The following is a 24,846-nucleotide window of genomic DNA, read 5'->3' as shown; positions in this document are numbered from 1 at the left end:
GGGGGGGGGGGGGGGCGTAGGTCACAGCTACCTTTTCTGGTAAGAGTATGGCGTATCGGGAGAGGTGGCCATGCTCACTGTTTCTGCCAGTATCAACACTCCTCAGCAAAGGCCTCTTGTCTGCATGTTGACACAATAAGAAAAAAGCCTAGTGGCCCTTCAGCTGGCAGTTTGGGTAGAGGAGAAAGACAGGCTGCATATCTCAATGGGGAGTCCCCATGTTGGCTCCAGATTTGGACTTTTTGTGGCCAGTTGCTTTTAGTAGCGCTAATGTCATTAAGTAAAATACCCTGGCTTAGGGAAAGGAAGAGGGCTAGGTTCTGCCTAGCCACAGGGCCGAGGCCGCCACCTCCTGCCCGGTGTCTGCGTTGACAGTGGACATCATGCCTGGCCTCCACCTTGCTCCTGTGTGCCCATGGAGTGGGGTGGACCTGTGGCAGCCAAGACGCCTCTGCTCATTGCTGCAGCTCTGGCTCTTCCACTGAAGGTGCAGACAAGTGGGAGCCCAGTGGTTCCCTGACTCTGGCCCAGGGGTCTGCCCAGCCCGCTTCACAGCAGCAAATGAAGTCAGGTTTAATTCCCTTTATTAAAAAAAGTTGAGGGGGCTGGGGATGTGGCTCAAGCAGTAGCGCGCTCGCCTGGCATGTGTGCGGCCCGGGTTCGATCCTCAGCACCACATACAAAGAAAGATGTTGTGTCCGCCGAGAACTAAAATAAATAAATATTAAAAAAAAAAAAAAAAAAAGTTGAGGTGGCAGCCCTTTGAGGAGAGAGGGAAGTGGAGGAGTGGCAGGACCCACACAGAGGTGCTGATAGGATTTCACGACAGACAGCTCTCGCTCTTGGGTCTTTCCTCATGACAGTGAGCAAGATGACGCCCCCACCATGCCGGGCCCTGCACATAGCTCCTCACTAGGAATTCCACGTCCCTGGCCACTCTGCAGAGGCTGCCCCACTACCAGCAGTAAACCCACTTTAAAGCCAAGTAAATCTAATTTAAGGACACAAATTGAAAAAGCAGGTTTGTTTATTGCAGTGTAGACTTATTAACTTAAAAAGCCATGAGCCTTGGTCTTCTGTTTACAGATATAAAATGGAACTCCAAACGAGACTTAATGGGCTTCCCAGATCATGTTCCCTGGACAGATTTTTTCCCCTTCAGCAGTAAATTTAAAAATCAAAAGGACTGAGAAGAAGGGGGAGTGCGTCCTGTGGTGGATAGGGCGGCCTGGGGCACTCTTCAGAGCACCTCATGGCTCCCAGCTGTGCGCTGTGGTCTCCAAGGCTGGAGAGCACTCTGAGTTTGGGAGAGCGTATCCAGCAGGCGCTATGTGCTGCGTACTGAGATGGGGTCCTCTGAACCCACATGGGGTGCGAATGCACGTGTGAGAGCAGCGAGGAAGGCCCGGACCCTTTGAGAGCAGTAGGAGAAGCCGTGAGAGCCAGCTCTGGGGCACTGAGGTTGGCAAGGGGAGTTGGGGGTGGACCTGTCAGGCCATCCAGTGAGCATGGTGGCTGGAGGGGCCACAGCAGTGCCATCCAGTGTCACAGCACACATCCTGGTCCCACCTGCTGCCAGCCTCAGCGTAGCCTTCCTGTTACAGAGCTGGAGGCTGTTTCTGGAGTCATCGGAAGGCTGATAGGAAGACTTGAAGTGCCCTTTGGTCTGGCTCTGCTGGGTTTCAGGTAACATTTCACTCCCAGCACTGGGGGTTGATACTCAGGGCCTCTCACGGGCTAGGCAAAGGCCCTACCATGAGCCACATCCCCAGCCCCTTTTAAAGGTTGGTTTTTGTTTTTTTTTTTTTTTTTTTTTGAGACAGTGTCTCACTACGTTGCCCAGGCCAGCCTTGAACTTGAACTTGTCGGCCTTCTGCCTCAGTCCCCTGAGTAATTGGGATTACAGGCATGCACCATTGTTCCAGGCTCTGGTAACATTTTTCTTAAAAAGACTTATACTTACAAGCTTGAAAAGCACTTTGGAAAATTAGTCTAAGATAATAAACAGGCTATGGGAAGAATTCTCATTTAAAGATTTCTTTTTTTGCCCCCCAGTGCTCTTGATCAAAATCAGGGCCTCTTGTGTGCTGGAAAAGCACTCTTTATTAGTGAGCTATATCCCCAGCCCTGAGAAGTTTTATTCTTTGAAGTAGCTTCAAGGAAAAGAGTGACATTGAAGTTTCAAAAAATCTGAGGTGATATATGTGTGTGAGCTTTCTGTCATTCTTTTTTTATTAATTTTTTTTTAATTGTCAATGGGCACAGTATCCTTATCCATTATCCCATGTGGTGCTGAGGATCGAACCCAGTGCCTCACACCTTCAAGGAAGGTGCGCTACCCCGGAGCCCCAGCCCCAGCCTTCTGTCACTCTTAACAATACTAAGATGAGGTGATCCACTTAGAAAAGGTTTATTTTTGGGTCACAGTTTCAGAGGTTCCATGATTAATTGGCCCTGGCTTTGGTGACCTCCCGGTGACCTGAAGACCTCCACTGGTTTCCACCTCTTCACGTGTCCACCGCACCCAAGGCCAGGTTGGGAGCAGGCCTTCTACACAAACCTTTGAGGGCCCCTTCAGCTGTGAAGGACCACCGAGCGCTGCCAACAAGGTGCAGGTGTGGAGCTGAGGGCTGGTGGATGGCCTCGCCCATGTGGGTCACAGGGCAGTGCCCCGTGGCAGAGCAGCTGGGAGCCAGGGGCACCTGGCAGGCGGGTTTGGAGGGCGACTTTCCCTGAAGGCTGTGTTTCTCAGTGCCTTGCCCATCCCACACCTGGCCACACCTGCATCTGAGCCCTCCCCAGTGCTAGGTGGGGGCCAGAGACAGACTTGCCACCCATTTCAGAAAGGACACGGAGCCGTGCTCTTGTACGGCAGGAATTGCACCCACAGAGGGCGAACCAGGCCCCGCATTCAGAGAGATCCTAGCTTTCCTGGTGGGGCATCCTGAAGCTGGCCCACTCCTAGGGACCCCACCTCTGTGTTCGGTGACACCATGGTGACAGGTTTAGGGGTGGCAAATAATTACTACCTCACCACTGCCTCTGTCGCACCCTGGCATCTGCAGACGATCTGTGTTCTCGAGCCTGTGGGCCAGCACAGCCCACAGCCTCTTTTGAAAATAACATTTTATCCAGAATGTCCTTGCTTGTACCCGTTCATTCAGGTGTTGTCCAGGGCGGCCTTTGCCACCCAGTGGTAAATGGTCCAAAAAGCCAAAAGTACCTTCAACAGAAAACAGGTGACACCCTCACCCCAGAGTGTGGTCGGACGCTGGTTCAGAGCACATTGAAGGGCCTGGGTGGAGCATGTTGGGTCGATGGGCTATGCTCCAGGACAGAGCAGTCACCTGTCACGGGCTGTGCCGCTTGGTCATGGGACCTGGGCCCTGAGTCTGAGTTTAGGGATATGAACGACCAGCTCGGCGGCCCTGTGTTCTGATCTCTGCTGGGAATAGAAGAGCCGGCCTGTGCCGAGCTTCAGCCACGAGCAGTCAGCCCCGTGCGGCCTTTTGGGTCTTTATAAGTACCTTAAAAGGACAGAAATTCCGTACGGCTGGCTGTGCGGGGACAGGCTCAGTGAGTGCTCTTTGCAGTTGGTTGGAGAAGCTGCAGGTGCTCAGGCCCTGAGGCACTCCCTGGGGTGTGGCTTGACAGTGCCATCCCCTGCTGGCCTCCCCCCCCAGGGGCTCCAGGTCCTCCAGTCCTCAGCCTGCCCTCTTCTGCTAGGGACTTCGAGCTCCCAGGCTCCCCCTCAGCTGCATAGCTGCACCCGTACCTCCTGGCACCTAGCCCTGTCGGTCCCCCCCACAAGTCACCAGCCCCCTCAACAAGAGCAGGCGGCCACTTAATCAGCTACCAGACGTCCTGGGAGTCCCTGCTCCTAAATCCTATAGAACCAGCACCTAGTGGACCTTGTGAAGCAGGAAAGAGCCACAAATACCACTGTGGGTGGCACTGCCTGTGGGGCCACCGTCCGTCCCGCGGTGGGGTCTGAGTGACTTGGGGGCCTTCGTCACTGTGTGAGCGTTGCATTTCCAGCTCTACTGATGACTGGAGAACTATAAAGCCTGCCTACTTACAGTGTACAGTTTGGTGGGTCTGGACGTGTGCACACCCATGAGATGCAGCCATTAGGAGAAAAAGACCTCAGCTCCACAGTCAGGAGCACAGGCAGAGCCACCGTGAGCACACTGGAGAAGAAGGTTGGCACAGAGGAGAGAATGTTTGCAATTCAAAGATGAGAGCCAAGTTCCCCAGCGTTCAAAAGCATCTAACAAGTCAATGACTAGGAACAAACATGGCAGTACATGAGCAGCTGTGGAGAGAATTTCACACCCATGGAGAAGGTCCACCATGCTCTTAGTCGAAGGGCCTCTGAGCCTCCCAGAGCGACTGTCCACCTGGGCCCGAGTCACCCTGTCACCTTGGGCCTCCTCGTTCCCCCTCTGTTCTAGAAGCAGCTCCTACCCCTCAGCCAGTGGGGAGTGGGCCAGTGGGCAGTGAGCACTGTCCCTGGCAGTGGAGCCCTGACCTCAGCTGCCTCCAGCTCTGGGAATAGCCCCTTCTTAGACTCTGGCTTCGAGGGCAGCAAACACCTCCACCGGCGCCAGTTTTCACTGTCCCCAAGCCCGGTGACCCAGCGTGGTGGTCTGCCATGGAGACAGGAGTGTACGTTGCTCCACCTCATGAAGCCCCTTGCTCTCTGTCGGAGGGAGAGGTGTGCCTAGTTTGCTCTGGAGACCCCACCTCTGAAGAGGAGCCTGCAGAGCCCCTCAGAGCGCCCTGTGCCCTGGTCTCAATGGCACTGAAGTGGTTTTTAGTCTTTGTTGTCACAGATGTCCACTGGGTCTGCTAAGTTATGCTGCAGGAGAATACCCAGCACTGTTGCTTTCTCTACTCCTGGAATGGTCAGTCAAGACATTCTGTAAACTCACTTTTAGTGATAGTGTGAACCAGTGCATTGCACGTTGTCATCTGTCTGTGTTGTGTGTGGAACGGGTATGGTGGCCGCTCACAGGACGGACCAGGGGCTGAGTGGGCACAGGGGTAGGAAGAACATCTACTTAGAATATGTTTTATTTTCATCTAGAAACAATCCTAGTGTGCACAGGTCAGAAACAGGTCGACTTTGGGGTCTTGGTGTCAAACAGTGCGGTGCCCCCCAGCCCCACTCCCCGTCTCTGCTGCCGACTGGGCTTCCTCCAGGCTTGCAGGAGCGAGTCCTTAACATCACTGAGTGCAGTCCACAGCCCTTTCCGCCGTCCAGGTTGACGTTAAGCTCTTTTGCCTGAGCGTGGGCTTGTGGCCCGAGCAGCCTGCGGGGCGAGACGGTCCAACTTAGGTCTCCTTCCTGCCTTTCCTGCAAGGGGTGGGCAGTGTCTCCACGTGGCCCTCACTGCTGCTGCTCCATGCCCTCCAGGGCAGGCACCCCAGTGTCTCTCCCTGAGGAGCGCCGAGCCATCCGCTGCTCCAGCCCAGGGGACGAGGACAGGCAAGCATGCGTCTCCTAGGTACACGATGGCACAGTGGCTAGCGGAGTGAGGCCGGCGGGCGGCCGCCCGCATGCCCTCAGCCTCTGAATGAGCACGGCCTTCACCCTGGCCACACAGGGAGGGTTGCCGGGAGGCCTTTCTCCCCCAGGTGCTGCGGAGGGAGCCTGGGACCCAGGACGAGAGACCGTGGAAGACCCGTAGGGTATCAGGTCTGCGTAGATGTGTGCAGGGTTCCTGTGGCTTATCCTTAATCTTGACAGAGAAGTTAAAAAAAGACAAGTTGACCACCACCCCATTATTTAATTAATTGAGTCTTTCACTTAAAAAAGGCAGATGTACGGGGGGACCTGGGTTTCTTATGGCCTGCTTCTGTGTGCGGTGTGATCTGTGCTTCCCTGTCCCCCACCCCGGCAGCGGGGCCTGCTCCCACCAGCGCAGCGTCTCCAGGGCCAGGAGTCTCCCTGGGGTACTTCTGGGAGTGTGTCGGGGGTGCTCCCAGTCCCCCTGGCAGGCAGTGGCCTGTGAGTTTGGAGAGAAGAATGAGGACTGCCCTTTGTCTCCCAGAGAAGCCCTGGGAAGGGCCAGATGCTGCCCAGCAGGTGCTGTCTGCTGGCCAGCTCGCCCTGCACACTGTCGCCCTAGTGTGGAGTGCGGTGGGCTGATAGGAAGGCCGCTGCATGCTGCCTGGCCTTGTGGGGCGCTGCGTTGCCCTCTGGGGTCCCAGCAGAAGCGGAAGCCAGGATTCACTGTGCTGTGGAGAGCCTCCTGAAAGAGGCCCACCCCCTTGTGACAGGTGACAGGCTGCCACTGCCCAAAGTGGGCCTAGCTCATGCCTTGTGGTTCCTGTATGTGCAAATAAGTCCAAGAAAACACGGAGAGGAAGGTGGGGCTGAACCCTCTGTCCCCAAGTCTGAAAACCAGTGCTGCGCTCACCTGTCTGGCCAACCACAGGTGGTCAGGTCACACCGGGACCGGTCATCAGTATGCCCCTCGTTCCCATTTGGCAGTCGAGAGAAGCAAGGCCCTTTCCCAAATCCCCAGGACAGATGCAGAACAGGGACCCCCCGGTCTGGGGCTGAGCATAGGTGTTGCCTGTACTGACCTGCCTGGGCCCTCCTCAGGGTTGTCTGCGGAGCGTGAGGCACCATGAGGGGGAGGAAGGGAAGGGGCAAGGCCTCTGAACTGGAGTGGCCCTGGATGGGCCCCGTGTCCCACTGGCTTCCAGGACTTGGGCACTGTGGTGAGCTGGCTCCTCTGTGCTTTGTGCACTTGCTCCTTCTGTGCAGAACATCTTGTGGGCTGCCCTTCCCCGTGCGGCCTGCCGTGGGTTTCCCGGCTGTGGAGGAGAGCACGTTTTACCCAAGGTGCAGAGATTTTTGCCGCCCGACCTGCTTCCCCTTGGCTGTGGGGATCCAGGGCCATCAGCTCATCTCCCTGTGCCTCTGAAACTCCTCCAGTCCCAGGGGTTCTGCTCCAGAAGTTCAGGGGGTGGCGCTGGCCCAGTACCTGGTCTTGGAGTGCCCTGTAGCCTGGTGGAGTCTTCCTGAAAGCTTTCCTTCCTTTACCCCTTCTTAACCGTTAGCTGGTGAATCTGCTTATGGTAGAAGGAGGAGAGATGAGCCAGGTCCGTGGGTGACAGTGTGACCTGCAGGGCTCTAGCCACAATGCTGGTTCATTGCCACAACCGAATCACGAGGCAGTGTCACGACGGCACGGACCTAGAGTGCTGCGAGGAGGCTTTGTGGGCTGGGCTGGGGCTCAGGGGCAGAGCACCTGCCTGGCACGTGTGAGGCACTGGGTTCGATTTTCTGCACCACATAAAATAAAATGAAGGTCCACTCCCAGCAAAATGGAGGCAGAGATGTTAAACTTCATAGAAAACCCCCACAGATCGTGTCCATTTCTGGGTGGTGCCAAAGCAGCAGGGGAACAGAAGTCCCAGTGGCTGTGTGATGTGGAGGGCTCAGGCACCGAGCAGCAGGGTGACCCTGCAGCCTGAGCGCTAGGTGACACCTCCTGTGAGGGGCCTGCCTGGGTGAGGAGAAGGGCTGGCCACAGAGCGCCCTTGGCCCTGGTGGCCCCACCTGCATCTTGGGGCGGGGCCACCACAGCACCTGCAGATTCCAGGGGCCCGTGGCCACGGGCAGATTCCTGCCGATGTAACTGCAGTGTCACAGCTGTCACAGGAACAGCACCCGTTGGCTCACCCATGCCCAGGGCAGCAGGCATGTGGGCAGCACGCGTTTGGGGCTTCCAGGTGGAGGGCGTCCTGCCCTGCTCCTTCCCATGCATGCACAGGGGCCCTTGGCCTCTTGGGGACCTCAGAGAGCGGTGTCCTCCTCGCGGTTTTTGGTTAGAACTAGCAGCCGAGAACCAACCGGCTCTGTGGGCAGGGAAGGGTGGCCACGGGGAAGGGACAGGGCTCTGCGGGAGGCGCCTGGCCAGCCCAGCGTGCGCCTCACTTCCCAGTCCTCTCTGGCATCGTCAGCGTGCGGTGGGTCTGAAACAGCCAAGGACGTACCACCCGACACAGGCCCTGGCCCCCCTGGAGTTGACCAGCAGCCCTCCCCATCAGCAGTTGGATTTTTCCTTCTAAAAGTAAACGGGACTAATACAGAATTTATGGCAGAAGGTGTTGACCTTGCGCTGAGCCACAGAGCCGCCAGGGCAGTGCGGAGGCTCTTCATCCTTGTCCACCTGTGGCTTACGGGTTTCTCTTGCTCCTTCAGGTCCGCCACCGGTGGTGCGAGCTCGTGGTGAAGCACAGGCACGCCCAGGCGCACAGGCACGTGGAGAGGTTCCTTCTGGAGGACCAGGTGAGGAGTGCGGCCTGCCTGGCCTCTCCCGGCCACGCCCTCTGCACAGCGCCAGGGCTCCTCGCAGCTCTCACAAGCCCAGGCTTCAGGCCCAGGTGGCTCTGCAGCCTCTTTCACTTGCCCCGTAAGCCTGTCCCCTTGCAGTGCCTCTGAGGCAGAGAGGTATGCACCCCAAGTGCTCCTGGGGTCTGGCCTGCCGTGGACCACTGACCTCTCTGCAGAGGAAGTGTACTGCAGGTCTCCTGGCCAAGGTCATGGCACTGCACTCGGGGGTCACAGGAAGTGTGTGTGTGCAAACGTGTTGGGGGATGTTCTCCCTGGCCACCTCTGATGTCCCCGTAGGACATCCTGGGGATCACCACCCTGGGCACCTACTGGACCCTGTACCCCTCCCACCCCCCAGCAGTGCCTCTGAACCAGCTGCCTGCCCAGTGCTGTGGGCTACTGGGATGGAGCTGCTGTCCATTGGGTGCAGAGTGGGCATGGTGTGGAGAAGAGGACTTCTGTGGGGTCTCACCAGGGCACGGCCAGTGAGTGAGCAGCTCACCCCACTGAGAGCAGCATAAAACCTGTGGCAAAGAAATGTCACTCTTGCCCAGTGGAGCAGGAGCGCAGAAGGGCAGGTGTGCACGCACCTTGGCTCTTCCTGAAGGTGGCTCCGTGGAGCGTCCCAAGCCTGCTCCTCACCATGCCAGGGCCTCCTGTCTGAGCCTCTCAGAAGTGCACCTTCCAGTCCCTGACCACTGGGTTTTTATCTTGTGCTGTCTTGCGGCACTTCTTTTAATTTGCTCCAGCAGAACGAATCCTGGGGTGACCAGGGGTGGGACGCACAGCGGGCAGAGGCCCAGGGCCCCATCTTGCAGAAGCAGCTGGCGGCTGTGAGTGAGTGGGGCAGTGCAGCTGGGGTCTCCACAGCACCGTCCTCAGAACAGGGCACCAGTGTCTGCTGCCGTGGGAAGTGGTCAGGCAGGCGAAGGGACAGGCACTGGGTCCCCCTGCCCATGGCTGCTGGGTGGTGTGCTCCTTGCTGCCCTGGTGGGTGACAGCCTTAAGGAGGAGTCACTTGGGACACTCCCTGAAGGATCCCTGTCTCTGGGACAGACCCCCGTGTTCCCATGGAGGTGGTTGTGGGGACCCCGGCTCCACCCCAGCCTTGCTGCTGCCATCTCGCTGGCACCAGGGAAGCCACCAGAATCTGTTGACAGAGGCTATAGTAGAGGCTCATGGGGCCTTGGTGAGAACAGGGAGGAGCCAGGCATGGTGGCTCTGAGTTACAGGACCGCTCCCTGCTATCGGGGAGGCCAGCACGGCTGCCCAGGGCACGGGGCTGGCAGAGCAGTGTCTGACACTGTGGCTTCCGCCCACAGGCCATGGGCGTGCACCTGTACGGGGAGCTGATGGTGAGCGAGGATGCCCGGCAGCAGCAGCTGGCCCGCAGGTGCTTCGAGCTGGCCAAGGTGCAGATGGATGGACCCTCAGCCGACATGGTAGCCCAGATGCTGTTCTAAAGAGGTGATTTTCTCCATCTGTCCTGTGGTTTTGGGGACTGAACCCAGGTGCTCTGCCACGTGCCCCTCCTAGGAGCCCAGCAAACCAGGGTGCCCCAGGGTTTCAGCAGCCTGCTGCCTTGCAGGGCGGGCGGCACTTCCAGCCGAGGCAGAGAGCCCGCTGGGGATGAGGCCGGGGTCCCTGAGCACCTCGTCTGCTGCATGGTCACAGCAAGCACAGGCACCGTGGTAGCCCCGTGGGGTTTTTACGTTTATAGGAACAGGAATTGTGAGATCAGCTCTCCCGCGGGCGCGGCCTGCCATGGGCAGCCTGGCAGAGGCCCCGGTCCTCTCCATGTCCACGGCCGTCCATCCTCTGCCTGCAGCGCTTTCTCCTCCACAAGGCTCCCCAGTCCCTGCAGCCTGCACCTCGCTCAGTGCCACCCTGACTCCCTTCCCCTCACTGTGCTGCCGTCTCTGCTTAAGTGACTTCCCCGTTCCTTGTGCCTGGAGGTGGCCTGGGAGCTCTCCTTCCTGGCAGGCAGTCTTTAAACGTGGGTGTCTGCCTTCTTAAAGCGGGGGACCCCGGGGCTGAGGGACCCCGGGGCTGAGCGCGGCCCTGGTGGTCAGGTGTGCTCTTCCTCTGACGGTCAGAACCATTTGTCCTCTTGGCTTTTCTTCAGAGTCTTAAATAATATGCCTAATGTTGTGTCCTTTTTTTAAAAACAGCACCAGATCTCAAGTGTCCGTCCTGTCCTAAAGCTTCCCTGTGGTTTAATGAATATCTCAGGATCCGAGTCTAGGTTCTTCGCGCTTTGCTGGGCATTTAGTTCACTGTTTTGCTCTTACCAAACCCATTTCTGTTGACTGTTTAAATGTCTTACTTTCCTGTAAGAACTCTGGTACTAAAGAGGAAGACAGGTTTCTCAAGTGTGATTGTGCTCTTCCAGAAGACTCTGGGCCCTGTTTTCCAGGAGGAGGGAACAGTAGGAGTAACTGAGGGACGCACAGTGTCATGGTGGGACGGCAGATGCTCCGGCTCCCCAGGGCAGGGTAGGAGCTGAGCAGGAGCCACTGCGGGAGCCATGGCACCACACAGGAGGAGTTGCTGTGGCATGGCCAGCTCTCCAGTGGCCCCCGATTTGGGGACTGAACCCGGTGCTCTGCCACTGAGCTACATCCCCAGCCTTTTTGTTCTTTGAGGCAAGATTTGGCTGAGTTGCCTGGGCTCGCCCAGACCTGTGGTTCTTCTGCCTCAGCCTCCTGAGTGACTCTTCAGTCCTCCGAGTGCCAGCTCCTTGTGACTTCATTGTCATCGTCATTTATTTTTGTCCCTAAGCAGGCCGACGAGTCGTCCTGCTCCAGAGCTGCCACGCTTTGCGCAGTCTTTGTTCCTGTCCCTGCTCTTGTAGCCAAACCCAGGGACCACAGCAGACGCCTGTGTCCCTGCTGAGCCAGGGCTGCTCCCGAGTGGCACCCTCAGCGAGGAAGCTCTTGCTGCCCTGGGAGAGGCCCCCCAGAGATGTCCCGGGCAGGCCACTTAGATCTGAGGCGAGAAAGCACATGTCTCCAAGAATCAGAAGCAGGAGGCTGAGAACCGGGCAGGACAGCCGGCGGAGTTCTGCCCAGGCTGGCCGATGGGCGCCCACCTCCCGTTCCAGAGCTGCCCTGGCCTTCTGGGTCCTCTGGGTGCCGAGCTGGGTGGCGCGAACCCCTGGGCGTCTGGATGGCACTGTCGGCCGGTGCGCCGGCCTGGCGGTGTGCGGCCTGCCCAGGGAGCGCCCGCACCGCGCTGCTCTCGAGTGCCCTGGCTGCTTGGGTTCCTGGCATGCTGATTTGTGACTTAAGATTAAAATCACATTGCCAGGGATTACCACGCAACCACGACCTTGGCTGCGCCCCAACCTGTAGTTGCCCTCAGCCTGCCGCGTGGAGAACAGAGGCGCCTCGTGGCCCTTGGAGACCAAAGACGCCCACGGCCAGGAAGACGCTCGCCGGCCCTTTACCTTTGCCCGCGGTGACCTCTCTGACGAGGTGCAGAGCTTAGCTGATGGTGAACAGTGATTGGTTTCCGCCTTGTTCACAGTGGCTAAGTTCTGCACCTGAAGAGAAGGTGAGACGGGCGGCTGAGTCGGAGCCACTGTGCAAGGCCTGGCTGACGGGGACGGTGCTGCTGAGCGCCCGGCCAGTGTGGAGCACGACCCTGGAGGAGACCCCTGCCCCGGGCGCTCTGCCCGCTGCCAGGGCTGCGGCAGAGCACCGGCTGCCCAGTCTCCTGCAGACCCGTCTGCCCACTTGCTAGGCTGTCCGCAAGGGTCAGGTACCAAAGGTCGCAGGCGCTGTCCTTCTAAAACTGCGTGCAGTGAAGCCACGTTGTGACTGTCACATTTGTGGGGGGCTCTGTTGTCACTTTGCAGGCGCCGTGAACTCTCTCTTGTGTTTGCAGCCGCTGGTGGACATGGCACGAGCTCCAGCCGAGGCACTGCTTCTCCGGGCTGTCAGTTGGACCCGCCCTCCGGTGCCTACTGAGCTGATATCAGTTCTCATTTTACACACTGGCTCAGTTCAGCAGGAACAGGAGTCGAGCCCTTGAGCAAAAGCCTTCCCGTTTGTAAGTGCCCGCAGCTCACACCAGGTGGGACGTCCACTCACACGGACACGGGCCTGAGCGGCCAGCAGCAGACCCCAGCGGCCAGCGTGGTGTCCATCTGTATGTGCTCCCATGGTGTGGGGGTTTGTAGATCGTGGAGCTGGCGACCCCAAGGATTGCGCTCCCACTCCTCAGGGCAGATGGGCTGGTGCCAGGGCCTGTGACCGCCCCGGTGTGTGAGGGAGGCAGGGCCACCTCTCGCCAGGCGGCTTAGGCTTCCCAAAGCCTCTGGTGGACACGAGTCTGAGGGGAGCGCTCTTCCTGGGGTCTGCCTGGTAGAGGAAGCCTCCAGGCATGGCCCACAGGGTTTCACAGCCAGGTGTGAGGGCAGGGGTGGCGCACAGTGCCACCGTGAACCACTCCCGGGGCGTAAGATGGGGCCTGGCCTCATCCTGTCCTCCGGACGCAGAGCCGAGGCCCACAAAGGTGCTCTTTAGCAGGAATCCCTCCCTGGGACCGGGTAATAAACTTTACTGCTGTTTCTTTTTGCAGGAAAGATCACAGGTTCTCTGACACGTCTCCTCCCAGCCCTGGTGGGACCAGGATCGCCTTGACCCTGGACATCAAAGGAGGGGCTGGGGGCTGCTAAAGCCGTCAGTCGACAACACCGTGCATCTCGCCACACCCTCTGTCCAGAGCAGGGCTCTGCTGAGTCCATGCAGCGGAGGGTCCTTTCGGACACAGTCCCCACCTTTGAGGTGTGGAGTCTGTGTGGCAGAGCTGGGCCTCTTGCCTTCCAGCCGTGGATGGTCTGGGACACATGGCAGAGCTGATTCCAGCCTCTCTGCCGGTGGCTGCGCCCAGAGGTTCCTGTGATTCCTGAGAGGCACATCTTGCGCACATGGGCCTGGCCAGCACCCCTGGCTTCCTCTCCTGGGCGAGTCCCGGAAGATTCTGCAGATCGTTTTGTCTATGTGTCTAATATTCAGATTTTTGAAAAATTTTCATACTTTTTTGTAAAAATGCAGGATAAGAATCTTAGGCGTATTAATAAAATGTGAAGGATTTGGTCTTTGTGTTCCTCTTTCTTCTGAATCTGATACTGTTTAAAAATAAAAACACATTGACAAGAAAAACGCATGTTCTTCTGGGCCTTCCCACCGCAGCTAGTCCCAGCTGTTTCCAGGGCAGGAGCGTGAGGGTGAAAGGATCGTGCCCTGCCGGGCTGTCCTGCAGTGTCTGGGGTCCACCGAGGCACCCAGTGGTCTGTGGTGGTGTCCTTTCTCGTCCCCACAGGGTTCAGGTTTAAAGGGCAAGCTGGAGAGCGAGCTTCTCGGTGCCCTCAGAGAAGGACATGGAGAGGACCGGGGCCTCTGCCAGGCTGCCCATGGCAGGCCGCGCCCGCGGGAGAGCTGATCTCACAATTCCTGTTCCTATAAACGCAAAAACCCCACGGGGCTACCACGGTGCCTGTGCTTGCTGTGACCATGCAGCCTGTGGGCCTGGCACCCCAGCAACTCACCCTGGCCATCCCTCTGCAGCCATCCGACCTGGCCTGGCACAGCGGCCGTGGTCCCCACTGCATCCAGTCCCAGGGTCACCCCAGACCACCCAGACTGCGGACTGTCCCCCTCATGGTACCCACCACCTGGCTGTGAGGCTTTGGGCGACATCAGGGAGAAATGCAGAGAATCGGCCAGACAGGAAGTGCAGACTGGGGTCAGGAAAAGCAATAAGAGCAAACGTCCCCGTGCCCCATGATGGCTTCTACTGTAGAATTAAAGGATTTAAAAACACTTATTTTTATTGGAATTTCAAATCAAAACATCAAAGTAGTCGTCTATAGCACAAGTAAGGTGCCCTCACCTGGAGCAGAGACATCCAAGATCCTCCCGGTGCTGTGGAGGGAGCCACCGTGAGGCGGGTGCTGCCTGGACGGGGTCAGCCTGTGAACAAGGCGCCCCGCCGGGGAGGCTCCTCTGACCCGGCAGCACCTTCCACATGCACCTTCCACACAGCCTGGGTGCTCAGCTGTGGGCGGGCGGGGCCTGTCACACTGGTCCCCAGAAGGAACACTGGCTTCAGAGCACGGTGGCTTTGTGGGGGGCCAGCCTTGGGATGTTCTGGTGGACTATCTCAGGCCCTGCTGCGAGGGCCACCCACAGGAGGACTCCACAGGTGGGGACACCAAGCTGAGAGCACTGAGAGCCGCCCAGGCCCAAGGTCAGGTGCCAGACGTCTGGGAGTGGGGGTGGGGTCCGGGTGGGCTGCGGGGGCCTCCCAGGGCAGTTCCCAGAGGCCGAGCTCGGTGGGGGGCAGGGCCTCCACCCCTCCTGGTCACTGTCACTGTGCACAATGACCATGGCCCTCCAGCTGGGTTGTGGGGTTTACAAGGGGAAGGGCCTGGTGGGCACTATTCAAGCGTGAGCTTTATGGGTCTTTCCCACCCTCGGGGCTGTCTGGGAGATTGATGGCCAGCGAGGAGTTTGTTCCAGCCGACCAGCAGGACACTGTGGAAGGCGAGGCCCAGGGCCTCCTGGGGGAAGCAGTGGCCATTCAGCTGGGAGGGCTTCAGGACGGGGTCTCCTGGGCACCCTGGCAGGGGCCGAGCCCCGGTTCAAACCCCCTCTTGTTTTGTACTAGGCCCAGGAGAGAGGCTGGGGTGCGTGGTCACTGAGGTGTGGCCTTGCAGCTGGCGATGGCACGTTAGTGCTGGGAGACAACGAGGCCAGGTGACATGGGCGACGGGGAGCTGTGGCCTCCTCTCCAGGCAGCCCACAGGCCAGGTCTGGTCAGTACCGAGCAGCTGACATGGCCAGTGCAGGGGTTTGGCTCCTCGGACCCAAGGACTCTCGGATGGGACCACTGCTCTGGAGACATGGCCAGACACTGTGGCCACTGCCAGGTCCTGGGTGCCCTCGGGCAGACTGTCCGTCCCGTTCCCCTGGCAGGCTGCCTGCCTGGGAGACAAGAGCCCGGGCACAGGGACACGGAGCCGCCCTCAGGCAGCTCATCTGTGGCGTCCTCAGGACACCCCAGCCAGGCCTCTGCTTTCTTCAGCTGCTCTGTGCCCTTCACCTGTAGTGTCCTCAGCCGGGCCTCGGGGCACTGGGTCTGAGGCCGTGGCCAGCCCGGCAGGTGTTCTTGCCTGTGGGGAGGTGGCCAGGCCCAGAGCCCGGGTTCCAGAGGCCCTCTTCCACCTGGCAGCCCTCCCCCGCACACTGGGTCTGGCAGAGCAGGCCTCTGGGAGAGGGAGGGTGCATCCGCGAGGTCCCCTGGACACCCGGCCTCTCGAGGCAGCATTGAGGACGTGGCTGGCACACCTGCTCCTCACCTTGACTGCAGCACTCAGGTCTCTGGGGATGCTCAGGGCAGTTAGGTCTGCGGGGGACGCTTCGGAAGATGGGAGTTGGGGCCAAGGGAGGTGAGGAGGGAGTCCATTTAACTGTTGGTCAGTGGGCTGGACACCTGCACTCATGTCAAGTTGTAAAGAAAAGACAGTCTCAGGAAAGAATGGTATGTCCTGATTTTGTGTTTTAGTGACTGCAGAGACGGTGGGTCCAGCACACCTGCAGGCAGAGAGGCCCACGTGGAGAGCAGGGAAGGGGCCAGCGCCAGAGGCTGGGCGGACACAGTGGTGGTGGGTCAGGGCCCCATACGCTCCTCCACGAAGCCCCAGTCCCAGGGCACGAGGATCCAGCCACGGAGCAGGTCGTTCCTAGAAGGTTCTCTGTCCAGTGCTAGAACACGCGTTCCGGGAGCAGGGACTCAAGGCGCAGCACCAGGGACACAGACCCGCTCCCCAGAGCACCAACAGCAGCCAGCCCAGGACAGACGGGGACCTCCGTGTGCCGGTCACAGCTCTTTTTCTTACAGATCAAACATTGCAAAGAAATAGAAACAATATACAGACATAAAGGAAGTTTCCTCCCTGTCTCCTGGTCCCTTCCCCAAGCCCACCACTGTGAGGGTACTGATCCCCGTGTCCCCAGCCAAGGTACCGTCAGTCACCCTCCAGGAAACACACCCAAGGGAGCACAGCGCAGCCGCCCTCGGTGCCTGGGGCACTGGTTCCAGGACACCCAAATCCCAGGACGCTCCAGTCCTTGTGTGAAGGGGTGTCCCTGCATGTGGCCTGTGGCCCTGAACGCCTCTCCAGACAGCTTGCCATGCCTGACACAGGGAACGCTGCGTGGACAGCTGTGTTAGCTCTGCATTGACCAAAATACCAACTAGACCAACCTAGACGAGGAGTGTGTTTGGGCTCACAGTTGCAGAGACTCAGTCCACGGGGGCCAGCTCCGTTGCTCTGGGCATCATGGTGGGAGGGCGAGGGGTTGCATGTGCATGATGGCCAGGGAGCAGAGGGTTTGGGGAAGGGGTTGCAGGGAAGACACACCTCTCCAGGGCAGCTCCTGTGACCCACCTCCTCAGTGTTTGTGTCCCTTCCCGATTCTCTCTGGTTAGTGCCTCCTTAGATGTGTAGAAGAGGTCCACAAGTTAGAACTGGCTGCTGGACTTGCCTTGTGGATGTCTCCCCCAGGGTGTCCTCTGTGTGTGGGATTCGGCTAGCGTGTCCGTCTCTCCTGTGGCTTTTGGCTTTGCAGGGTGCATGGACGCGCCCTTCAACCTTTGGGGCCCAGACAGGGGAGGGAGCTGCAGGTGAGGTGCAGAGAGGCGCTTGCCCCTGCAGGACTTGAAAGTCTTCTCTGAAAGTCGCTGAACTTGCCCGGGACAGGAATGAGTGGGGCGGGTTGTGGCAGGAGCTCTAGGGGAGAGGCCAGGGAGCTCCACCTAGCTGTGAACCAAGTTTGCATTTACCGGGCAGCACACCACCTGCCCAGAGCGCGGCTGCCACCCCAGGACTTCCCTCCTCTCCCCAGGCAGATCCGCAAGAGCCTTCTCTGGGGAAGACAGAGGCCCAGTGGCCTCCAGTGAGGCCTTGGGTGGAGAAAGTCCAGTGCCTTCAGTGCCCTGGGTCTAGGAGGTGGAGACCCCGCTAGCGTCATGTCCACCATCCTTTCCCTGTTGATGGCAGTGCCTGGGGGCCACGTTCCCACACTCCTGTGACACTCCTCAGTGTTTGCTGGGCACGAGAAGGAGTCCCGTCCAAGACCGAGGTGGTATGCAGTGGTGGGTGAGCCACAGTCAGGGTCAGGGGCTGCCTCCATTGGATGTGGGGTGAAGGGGGGGAATCAAGGGTAACTACAGAATGTGGCCAAGCCTCTGCAAAGACCAGTCCCCATCGCAGGGTGGTGGGGTCCCCGCAAGGCTCTGAGCTGGTCATCTGCCTCCACATGGAACTGTGCTGTGTGTGGACAGTACCCTGATGTTGAGGGTCGCTTTTTCACATGCATTTGGGAGTCAGACTGCTCAGTTCCCATGAGGATCCGTTAGAGTTGATGTCCTGTCCACAGCAGCTGGTGTTTACATCCTGGATGTCGTTCCAAAGGAAGGAGCCCCCCACTTACAGCAGTGGTCCGCAGCTGGAAGGGGACTTGGCAACGTCTGGACAAAGCTTGGCTTGTCACCGTGTTGGGGAGGGGTGCACCCAGCACCGGGCAGGGGAGGCCAGACTCCTGTTGACGGTCCTGCAGTGCTCAGGACAGCCACCCAGGACCATTGGGTTCAGAGGCGAACAGAGCCATGTTCTGGAGACAGCCATGGACACTGCGGGCAGCTTCCTGCCCAGCCCCGCTGCCTGATCTTGTGTCGTGGACCGCTGGGCTGAGGACTGGCCACGGGCAGTCTAGAAGGGTACTGTGGCATCTGCCTTCCAAACTGTGGGCCACATCTTCAGAGGCACCGAGTGACACCGGGGCAGCTGGATAAACCTGCGAGCCCAGCTCCCCTCACGGCTGCAGTGCAGGCCCCAGTGTCACCAGGAGTCCCACAGTCGTGCTCTGAGAGGAGTGGGCACAAAGAGAGCCCATTCCAGGGCCGTGAGCCTGGACGGCCAGTGGAGGCTGCAGGGCGTCACCACCAGCCCGCTGTGGCGCTGGCCAGCCATCTTGGCCCCCTCTCCCATCCAGTGCCTGTTTCTGTTGCTTACAGCCAAGAGTCCTGGCTGCTGTCCATCACCAGAGGCCGGGGAGTGTCCTGCACTGGTTTAGGAGGCCACCTACTGCTACAGAAAAGTCCAGACGACCATTTTCAAGTCAGGGCTACAGTCCCGGCTAGGCTGGAGGCTGAAGCAGGAAGATCCCAAGTTCAGGGTCAGCCGGGTAATTTAGCAGGATCCTGGGCCAGAGGCGCAGCTCAGTGGAGGGTGACCCTGGGTCCAACCCCAGTTCTGGGCGGTGGGGCGAGAAAATTCATGGATCTGTTTCCTTCCCAAACCGCCAAGTACCATAGGCCACGGTGACCGCCCGGGAGGGGGTCCACGCGTGAGGTGCTTCGTTGCGAGTCTCTTGATGAGGGTGGTGACCTGGATCCGTGGTATAAGCAGACCTGGGCCCCGAGTCTAGGAGGCCAAGACTTAGCACGCTCTGCCACGTCGGATAGGAGGTGGCCCTGCAGATGGCTGCCCGGCAGGAGTGCTCAGGGGTCGCTCCTGGGCCGTCCACCCTCGTCTGAGTGGCCCACTGGGTGGCAGCTGGGGCAGGCGAGTCCCTGGGGGAGCCCTGGCAGGGGGCCTCCTCTCGGTGGCCCCTTCCCCTTGCTCTCTGGCTGCAGAGCTCCGGCCACACCCTTCCTCCATGCGCTCCGCCTGGCCGGGGCCCAGAGCAGCGGAGTTCGCCAACCTCGGAACCCCGAGCCCCACTGACCCTCCTCCTCCAGGTTGCTCTTGGGGGTACTTCTGTCACAGTGACACAAAGCTGACCCAGTTTATCTTGGGTTCTTTGGTTGTGAAACGGCTCATGATGGTTGATAACCTAGAATTCTTAATGCAGACCCACCGACTCCATGTTAGGGTCCAGGGTCCAGGGGAGGACGGGGCCCTCCCAGCACTCTGTGGCATCTGTGCCTTCTTCCTTGGGACGCAGGATTCCTTGTCAAATCAGGAGCACATTCCTCACCGCCATCCTCCCCGGGCAGAGCCCCAGTGTTGCCCTCCAGGGCTCAGGGCGGCCATCTCAGCCGTCCTGGGCTTGGCTGCCCTCTGCAGGCTCTCCCCAGGGATCCCACTGCTCCGGGGACCCTCCAGCTCCCTGCGGGCACCCCACCCCTCCCCCTGCCCCTGGCTGGCTCTTACTTCCGCCCGTTGTGTTTGGGTATGAAGTGTCCCCAGCACGCTCAGGACGGTCAGTGTGGGAACTCGGGGTGAAAGCCTGCTTTACAGGAGGACAGTACAGCACGGCAGTGGGCAGGGGCCTGGCTGAGGAGGCAGGCCATTGCGGGTGGTGCCTGGTGACCCTGGCTCCTCACGCCCACTCTGCTTTCTGGCGACCACAGGCTGCGCAGCCGTCCGCCACCACGCCCCTGGCCATGACGTTCTGCCTCAGCCCAGGCCCGAGCAGCCTGGCCAGCCGACCTGGCCTTTCCTCCTCCAGGCTGCCCTCGTCGGGAATCTCGGTCCCAGCAACCAAAAGCTACCAGGCTGCCAAGCACCTGTGGCCACCAGTTAGTCAGACCCGGGCAGCGAGGGCTACACAGGCCCAGAGAGCAGCAGCCAGTGCTCAGCCAGGAGGCTCCTCCGGAGCTGGGTCCCATCCACGGCCATCTGCACCCGTGGACGCTTCCTTGCCGTGGTCCCAGGCCCCAGCTCCTGTGCCAGGACACGGTCACCCAGAAGGCTGAGCGAGGCTGCTGGGTGGCAGCAAACCCAGAGCAGCACGGGCTGCCACGTGGAGGCCTGAATGGAGCCGGCCGAGGCCATCGTCCTGACTCCGAGGAGCAGGAGGGCAAAGGACACGAGTCTGAACCAAGAGGAGCAGGGCCCACGGCCCCATAGCCCCTGCCGGCCTGGGAGGGGGGAGGACGGTGAATGAGACGGTCCCACTCACACTACGCATGGCTTCCAGAGAGGACAGCACCCTCTTGGTGGCCGCTCCCGGCCCGAGGGTGACCACGGTCAGTCTTTTCAGGATCAGAGCTGGGTTTTGCGACATGAAGCTTCCACAGTCAGGGGGAAGGGGGTGGTTAAGGGACAAATTAAAACATTCAATGCATCAAAGGTTCAGTGCAAGCTGCCTGTTTGGGATGAAGACGTGCCCAGTCGTGGCCACTTCTTTGTGGCAGGTTCTGCCCCGGGCAGGGGCTCTGGGCGCTGGCGGCCGGGCAGGCGCTGGATGCTGTCAGGAAGGCGTGGGGACAGCCTCCTCCTCGCAGCCCCAGGAGAAACGCTGGAGAAGGTCAGCGAGTTCCACACCAGGACCAGCTCCTGGGCTGCCCGTGTCTAGGGTCCCCAGTGTCGTCCTTGCTGAAGGCACCTCAGTTAGGATGCCGAGTGGGGGCTTAGACCCCCGACAGATAGGTGCACCTGGCGCCATGTGGCCCGGGGACCCGCCTGCGGCCTCTGCCTGACGCGTGTTCTCACCAAGTGCACCTTTAGCTGCACCCCCACTTTCAAAAAACTAGAAGAACCCCATGTCCAGCCTCCCTAGAACCTAAGGCAGCTGGAAGAGGACGGAGGGTCAGCCAGACAACCCTCGGGGGCCTGATTCTCTGCCATGCTGGGGGTGGCCCGCCAGCAGCAGTGGCTGCCCGGGACACCTGCTCCCTCTCTGCAGCAGAGCAGGTGGCCGGCAGCCTGGGGTCCCTATGGATGTGGGAGCTGCTGGGCGAGGCTGTACAGCGTCCCTGGGGCTGTGGCCTTAGCTGCCCTGTTCCCACCTTGGAACACCTCCCCCTGGGTACCTTTATGGGCATGGGAAAGGGCACAGGGGAAGCATCAGTCACAAGACCAGCCCTGCCTTCCTGCAGGAGTCCCCACCAGGCCGGGGCTCACTGGACCACAGCTGATCGGCACCAGGAGGAAGGTGCCAGCTCTTGTGCCCAGGGCACCGAGTCAAGGATGGAGACTCTACCAACAGGGCACAGAAAAGTCAGGAGACCTTCCAGGACACTGACTCAGGGCCGCTGCTTCTGTTAGGGCCCAATTCTTGTTTTGCTGCGGTGTCACCCTCTCCTGCTGCATCCAGGGCCACTGTGGACCCTTGCGTGGTAGCAGGAGCCCTTTGGTGGCAGGCAGTATTGACCCAGGGCCGAGACCCTGGGCCAGGCTGGCTCCCTGCGCCATGTGCTCCTCTGCTCAGCACCAGGGACCCCCCATGGTGAGCAGCTTTCCCCTGGGCTGGTCAGGGGGCCCTGGGGGAAACCTGAGGGGTCCACTCCTAGAGGAAGAATGCCAGGGAGCCAGTCCATGACCTTTCTCAGGTCCCCGAGAACAGCAGCCTGAGCCCTGGGAAGCACCTTGGAGAAGAGGCCAAGCTTCAGACCAAGGCCCAGTTGACCGGATTTTCGTCTAAAGACTTTGAATCATTAAAAAAAAAAAAAAAAAAAAAAGTCCCACATCTCGCTTGAAGGACCAGAAATGGAACAGCCCATCCTGCTGAGGTCCCTGGCTGGTGTCCTGGGCTGGGCAGGCCTCTGGGGTCACTTGTGGGTACAGGGGCCAAGTATGGTCAAGCACACGGCTTCTCATTTTGTCCTACGTGCTACCGACCATCCCGAGATGGCGATGGCTCAGTCTCTAAGCTCAAGAGAGCGCTCCACAGACAGGGCCCAGCCTCGGCAGATGGCACCCGGCCCACGGCGCCTCAGGGCCTGCGTCCCCGCTAGACTTGCGCTCGCAGCTCTTGAAGGAGTGCCCTGGCCAGTGCTCCTGGCCCGGAGGCTCCCGTGCCCAGCTGGTCCCATCTGTACAAGGTCTGGTCCAGAAAGCCAATAACCTCCTGGGTGACGTCATGGGTGGGGGCCATCTGCAACGGGGGGGAGAAGAAAGTTAAAAGGCCTCCAGGCAGACTCCCCTCCCGTCCTCCAACCCTGCTGTCCCGTCCACGCCAAGGGAAAGCAGGTCTCCTCTCAGAGGGGGGCTCTGGCTCCCAGCAGACCAGCGCTCCACCCCGGGCTGCGGACTCCCCCAGGAGAGGAGGAATCATGAGTGACTGCGAAGAGGGCTGGAGTCCCGGCCCTCCACCATCCCCTCCTGCCAGCATCCTGCAAGGGCGCCTGTCACAGCCAGTCCTCAGCCCCATGGTTCTCCTCTGCCATCCCAGAGCCCCACCAGGAATACCTATCACTCTTAGTGTCACATGTCCTTTGCTCTTCTTGGCTGTGACATTCTCCCAGATGTTTCTGGTTTTGACGGCCTCAATGGCTGCACTGGAAGGATTGTGTCAGCTGCCCCCAGACGGGCTTGGGGCCTGCCTGACACTTTCCCTTATTATACCTGGGTCACAGGTAGGAGCAAGTGCCATCTGGAGTATCCAGGTGCTCTGCGCCAGCCTGACTGACCCCTGTGCACCTGTGTGACATGCCCTTGGATCACACGGCTGAAAAGCAGCGGCTTCAACTCACCCCCGGCGGAGGCGAAGCTGGCTGTGGACACCCAGTGACGTGCACATCTCAGCTCTCAAGCATGGGGTCTCCCAGCCCAGGGGGCTTGGAAGCTGAGGTTTGGATGTGAGGTGTCCCTGGAAAGCGCACTAAGCCGATGCAAGACAGCTGAGAGGTGAGATGATGGGTTACGAGCCCCTAAGACAGACCTTTCCTCCTCTAATTGTTCTTGTCAGGTCTTTGGGTCACAGCGGCGAAAACAGCTCTTTTTCTTCTGAGTCCTGTTCTATTTTTCATCGCTGTTTCCCTCGAGGAGAACCTGTGGCGTCTTGCTGTGTCCACGTGATCACTGCAGCCTGGTGCTAGCTGCACGCCCACAGCCTCGAGGTTCCCGTGCGTGTGTGTGTGCGTGTGCACGTGTGCGTGGCGAGGACAAGGAAGACCCTCCCTCAGCCGCTCTCAAGCATAGCCTCTCTCAGTTAGGTCAGAACCGGCTCGTGTCTCCACCGCCAGGCAGCACCTGCCCCCACCCACTCCTGGGACCCGCCCCTGCTCTGTTTGCAGTGTGACTTTTAGAGTCCACCCGTCGCTGAAATCACGCCTGGCTTCCCCATGGGTGCCGTGCCGTCCAGGTGCCTCTGTGCCGTCGCAGATGCATTCTGTGAAAGCACAGAGTAATCTCCCAAGTGTCCCTGTGCTTGGTGGCCATGAGGGCCAGGGCTCTCTGCTCTTAGGCACACGGGAGCGCAGAGGTGGCTGGCCCTGGGCCTGCTGCACAGCACCACCTGCGGGGAGGAGGGTCTCCTGGAGGTCTCCCAGGGCTCTCAACAGGTGCCACGGAACCCACCAGTGGATTCACAGCCACGTCACCAGAGCCTGCCTGGAGAGAGCTGGGCCCTGGACACTGTTCTGCAGGACCAGCGGCGAGGGCGGGCACTCCACCACTGAGCTGCACCCCCAGCGCCCCCTTTGAGTGCTTTATGAAATCATAGTGAATATGCATGGCTTTGACGACTGTGGTGTGGAACACGCTCACAATGCACAGCCAGCTCAGTCGCCGTCTCCAGGACCTTCCATCATCCAAACAGAAACTCTTCACCACGCCCTCCCCGGACCCTGGCACCCACTATTCTATTCTGTCTCCATGAACTTGGGCACCTCAGGCCGTGGGGCCCCACGGCATTCTCCTGTGCCTGGCCTATTTTCCTTAGCATGAGACCTTCAAGGTCCATCCGTGTTACAGCCATGCACCAGGACTCCCTTTTTCAGGCCAAATAATATTCCACCACATACAAGAGCCTCAGTTGGTTCAACCTTTTGTCTGCTGCCGCCTTCCGGCTCTCGTGAATGTGCTGTGCAGCTCTGTCCAAGCTCCTGCTTTCAGTTCTTGGGGGAATGTGTGTAAGAGTAGAAGTGCTCCATCCTGGGGAGTCCCGTTTGGCCTTCTGAGGCACTGCCAAGCTCCTTTCCACAGAGGCTGGGCCACTGCAGCCTCCCGGTCTCCGCAGCCTCAGCGTTTACTTTCTCTATTCTTTCACCGGCCGTCATGAGGAGGGCGGTGGGCCTCACTGTGGATGCGGTCTGTGCTTCCCTCGTGGCCGTGCTGCTGACATCTGCCCAGTCCTGGCCATCTGCACATCCTTACAGCAGTGCCTAGTCGAGTGCTTCCCCGATTTCGAATTTGATTTTGTTGTTGTTGAGTTGAGGATTCCTTCCACATTCTGGATACCAAACCCTTGGCAGACACAGGACTTTAGAACATTTTCTCCCATTCTGAGAACTGTCTCTGTAGTGTCTTGGTCGTATCCTTTGATGCCCAACAGTTTCAATGTCCAGGAGTCCAACTGGCCTGCTTCCTGTAGGTGCCCGTGTCTTTGTGTCACAGTGAAGACATCCTTGCCAAATCCCTGTCTGGCCCACACCCCCTCCTCCTCCTGTCACCTGGGCTTTGGGAAGGAGTTCTTCACAATTAATCAGTTTTTTTTGTAAGCAAGACTCTTTGACCTGCAGCGTGAGCGGCC

At 59.4% G+C, this 24,846-nt stretch overlaps 2 protein-coding genes across 5 annotated transcripts in view; one reads left to right on the top strand and one right to left on the bottom strand.

Moving 5' to 3' along the window:
• The window catches only part of Aopep (aminopeptidase O (putative)), a 309,239-nt gene extending 295,784 nt beyond the window's left edge, over positions 1-13,455 (top strand). The window contains exons 14-16 of the mRNA XM_048800350.1: positions 8,222-8,308; positions 9,676-9,820; positions 12,938-13,455. Coding sequence (XP_048656307.1) covers positions 8,222-8,308; positions 9,676-9,816 — 228 coding nt within the window. The 3' untranslated portion in view covers positions 9,817-9,820; positions 12,938-13,455. The remainder of the gene's footprint in view (positions 1-8,221; positions 8,309-9,675; positions 9,821-12,937) is intronic.
• A 7,937-nt stretch (positions 13,456-21,392) lies between these two features.
• Positions 21,393-24,846, bottom strand: part of Fancc (FA complementation group C) — a 167,725-nt gene continuing 164,271 nt past the window's right edge. For all 4 annotated transcript variants that reach the window (XM_048800343.1, XM_048800342.1, XM_048800341.1 and 1 more), the window contains one exon: positions 21,393-22,248. In XM_048800343.1, the coding sequence (XP_048656300.1) occupies positions 22,105-22,248 (144 nt within the window). In that variant the 3' untranslated portion in view covers positions 21,393-22,104. The remainder of the gene's footprint in view (positions 22,249-24,846) is intronic.

Source organism: Marmota marmota, unplaced genomic scaffold (genome assembly GCF_001458135.2).
Source record: "Marmota marmota marmota unplaced genomic scaffold, marMar, whole genome shotgun sequence".
Classification (NCBI taxonomy): Eukaryota; Metazoa; Chordata; class Mammalia; order Rodentia; family Sciuridae; genus Marmota; species Marmota marmota.
Note: the sequence above shows the minus strand (reverse complement) of the source record. Positions and strands in the feature narration are given on the sequence as shown.